General features: G+C 37.9%; 1 protein-coding gene across 1 annotated transcript; it reads right to left on the bottom strand.

Annotated features, from left to right (window-relative positions):
• Positions 1–1,419: 1,419 nt before the first annotated feature.
• On the bottom strand, positions 1,420–3,688 carry PATE4 (prostate and testis expressed 4). Its single transcript, XM_051986739.1, has 3 exons — positions 3,505–3,688; positions 2,932–3,054; positions 1,420–2,599 (listed from the first exon to the last, which is right to left on the bottom strand). Exons 1-3 carry the CDS (start codon positions 3,602–3,604, stop codon positions 2,475–2,477), a joined length of 348 nt encoding a protein of 115 aa, XP_051842699.1. The 5' UTR covers positions 3,605–3,688; the 3' UTR covers positions 1,420–2,474.
• Between the last annotated feature and the right edge of the window lie 227 nt (positions 3,689–3,915).

Raw genomic sequence — 3,915 nt, forward strand, 5'->3', positions numbered from 1 at the left:
ACACCTATCTGGTTGACTGATTGACTGATTGACTGAAAAAATAAAATGAGAAATGTTGAAGAAGATATGGGAGAAGTGATACACTAATGAATTGTTGGTGGAGTTGTGAAGATACTATATGAGGATGTATTCTGATGGAAGTGGATTTCTTCGACAAAGAGAAGATCTAACTCAGTTTCAGTTGATCAATGATGAATAGAAGCAGCTATACCCAAAGAAAGAACACTAGGAAATGAATATAAGCTGTTTGCATTTTTGTTTTTCTTCCTGAGTTATTTCTACCTTCTGTATTCTGGAGAGCAATTTGGAACAATGCCCAAGAGGCAACCAAATTGTGCATATCCTTTGATCCAGCAATAGCATTAGAGATCTACTAGTAGCAGTATTACAACTAGATCATAAAAAAGGGGAAAGGACATATATATATATATATAATATATATATATATATATATATATATATATATATATATATATATATATATATATACTTGTGGTGGCAAATAAAATATTGGAAATTAAGGGGATGCCCATTAATTGGAGAATAGCTGAACAAACTGTAGGATATGAAGGTAAGGGAATTCTCTTATTCAATAAGAAATGATAAACAGGCAGATTTCTGAAACACTTTAAAAGGACTGATGCAAAGTGAAAGGAGCAAAACCAAAAAAATGTTTTACAGAGTATCAGCAACATTGTGTGTTAATCAAACTTTGAGTGACTCAGTTCTTCTCAGCAATACAATGATCCAAAGGACTCATGATGAAAAATATTACCTTATCTATATAAAGAACTGATGGACTCTGAAGGCAGATCAAAGCATACTAATTTCACTTACTTTATTCTTTTTGTGTATGTATTTTATTTTTCATCTATTTCTTTTTTCAGAACTGTGACTGATATGAAAATATTTTATATACCACATTTATAACCTATATAAAATTGCCTGCCATTTTCCAAAATGGGAGTTTGAAGGAGGAAGCATATTTTGGAACTCAAAATCTTTTTTTTTTTTTCTTATTTAACAATGTGTGGGACGGTGCAAGACCCCCTTTCCCAAATTAATTAATCAGAGACATTTTCAGGTACAAAGAGAAAGCATTTATTTAATCTCTGCAGGGAGAGGTCCAAACACAACTGGGAGCCATCCCAACTCCACCATGTGCTCCTGGAACCTGGCCAGCTTCTGCCTTGTCCAAGATTTAAAAGCAAAAGATCTAAGCCTTCTCATTGGATAGACTAAAAGGATGTAACCATCCTTGACTAATGGTCACCAGTGCTGTCTGCTTCCCACAAGTCCCATCACTTCCGGCAACTCCCTGCATCCAGAGAATAGGGATCATGTGACTTGTGAAACCCAGGGCTCAACTGTATATAGTAATCATGTGACTTAGGCCCAGTCCCACAAATTTGAGAAAACTTTATCTAATCAGTCCCATTCAGCATTTTATTTTTCCAAATACATGTAAAGATTGATTTCCAACATTCATTTTTCTCCCTCCTTCCCTTACCTCCACCCTCACCAAGATAGCAATCAAGCTGACATAGGTTAAATAAGTGGAATTCTTTTGTCATGTTGTGCAAGAAAAAAAATCAGAACATCCCCTTGCTAATAGTTAAATATATATGATTAGAACTTTAAAATACCTAATTTCTTCAAGATGATTTGAGGTTAATATATATTCTCAAAAAGGGGTGGGAGGTGATTAAGACAAAGATGCAAAAGTCTTTTTAAAAATTTAACGCTGTAGTAAATGTTAGGAGAGCAATAAGATTAGACTTTTTTTTTTTTTTTTTAAGAAGTAGCACACATAAACTAAGTGGCTTCCACATATTTTTTTAATGGAAATCTTTTTCTTTTGGGACATCACAGAATCCTTCCTTTTAGTGGCAGGAAGAAGGGACAGAAGAAAAGAATAAGGTTATGGTTAAAATAATAAAAATAACAATTCACATTTCCATTATAATTTAGAGTTACAAAGAACTTTTTATTCTCATAATAATCTTGTGAGGGAAGTAGTGTGAGCAAATCTAGAATTATTCAAAGATGAAGAAACTAAGTTCAGAGACTTGCTCAAAGTCCTATAGTGAGCAAATGTTATAGGAAAGATTTAAATTCAGGCCACTCAGGTTAAGGCTCTTTCCATCATGTTATAGCACTAATAGAAAAAGAAGTCAAATAGTGGGAGAGAAAGAAGGGTAATGATAAAATGGGAGGGAAAGATATCTTGGTCTCAAAAAGTCAATTGCAAGGAAGATTGTCCTCTGTCATAGCAATATGTTCAAGTCATTTTTTTATGCATGGAAAAGGGCAGAAATAAGGGACTCGTCAATGGATTCTAGAAGTAAGAGTAGGAGAAACCAACCTTCTAGTTGAGGGTTATCAAAAATTCAGAGAGACAAATGCCAATGTAGTCTTCAGGATGAGGCCATAGTTCTCCAGAAATTAGTGTCTGGGGAGGAAAGTCAGAACTTCTAGATATTATTACAGAAGTTTCGACCCATACAGCACTCAGATGAAATCATCTTTTTCTTTAACATCGTTTTGGATTCTTGACAATGTTCTTTACACTTCAGCTTTCCATACTGAATGAGTCCATCTAGGGAAGTGGAAAGAAAAATATTTCCAGGGGTCTAGATGAGAGAATTCAAGGCAATTATAGTGACCACCTCCATTTCTGTTCCCTTCCAGCTGTGATGTTAGAGGAAAACCTATTTGAAGTGAATTTAGTTTCTGTTCATGATCATCCATGGAAATACATTCTAGGGATCCCTGGACTAAGAATGATTATTCCTGATGCGCCACTTTCTGTGACCATTGGAGGTCTCCCTAGACCAGGGACTGAGATGGCCAAAGCCGCAGCACAGGCTAGGACTATCAGGATTACCTAGTTCCAGTGATTCACCCCATCTTCCCCCTACCTCCACCTACTGTAGAAGACTTTCTCAGTTGAACAGGTCTCATTTATTTTTGCAGTACAGGTGCCACGTCCTTTAATGCAATCTCCTTTTGGAAGAACAAAGTCGCAACTTCTACATAGCAGCTTCTGAGAAGCTGTTGGAATAACAAAACAATGTGCAAATGCTAAGCTTGGCTCTGCTTGTAATGGCAGTTTCTATGAGCTAAAACGCTTTCAGACAGGAAGAAAGAAACTGGATCCCCATTCTTTGCAGCCAGCTCCACCTGAGACTACTCTGGTCTGTGTTTTCCAAGGGATGTTCTTCTCCCTTATTGAAATCATGGGAAGGGTCCTACTTCAAAGTGGCCCTGGGGCCCCACATGCCTACCAAGCAGGAGTGAGAAGCCTGAACATAATCACAGGAGAGCAAGCCCATCTCTCCCGTCGCTTCTCTCTTAGTTCCAAGAGCAGGAGTCTAGCCTTAGTCCCAGACTCCCCAGTGCTTCTATAATTTGGGAGGAGAGACGTGGGAGTCTGAGGTCTGTGGAGAGGGCTCTGGGATTCTAGAGAGAGGAGAAAGGATTTCCTTGTGAGTCATTCCTTACCATAGATTTTCACAGATTTTTTTCGACAGTTTATACACCATCCCCCAGACACAGTCCATGTGAAGCAGAGAAGAGAAAGGCCTAAGAGAAGTTTGTCCATTTTATATCAATATCCCCAGGATTGGACAGCAAAGTCAGAGGGGGCAGTGAACATGGATGCTGCCTCCAACTTTATATTACCTTGAATAGGCTTAGGAGAGAACCAAGAGATATGGCTCATTATCTAAGCCTTTCTGATGTCAGATACCCCATGGGTTGCCATTTGTTTTACCAATAAGAAAAGAGCTTTTGATCAGTGTGCCAGTGCTGTGACTGCTCAGCTGATCTCTTGGTAGGAGGCAAATCTTCCTAGTAAGCAATATGTCCCTGGGGCTTATAATAGAGGGTGGAGGACATAATCCAAATGACACA

Source organism: Antechinus flavipes, chromosome 3 (assembly GCF_016432865.1).
Source record: "Antechinus flavipes isolate AdamAnt ecotype Samford, QLD, Australia chromosome 3, AdamAnt_v2, whole genome shotgun sequence".
Classification (NCBI taxonomy): Eukaryota; Metazoa; Chordata; class Mammalia; order Dasyuromorphia; family Dasyuridae; genus Antechinus; species Antechinus flavipes.

Excerpts from the sequence above, each read along its gene's own strand:
- PATE4 (XM_051986739.1), bottom strand. The coding sequence starts at position 3,604 with ATGGACAAACTTCTCTTAGGCCTTTCTCTTCTCTGCTTCACATGGACT. Across the intron at positions 3,055-3,504 it reads AAAATCTGTGAAAATCTATG|CTTCTCAGAAGCTGCTATGT; the intron begins GTAAGGAATGAC and ends TTATTCCAACAG. Across the intron at positions 2,600-2,931 it reads AACTGAGAAAGTCTTCTACA|ATGGACTCATTCAGTATGGA; the intron begins GTAGGTGGAGGT and ends CCACTTCCCTAG.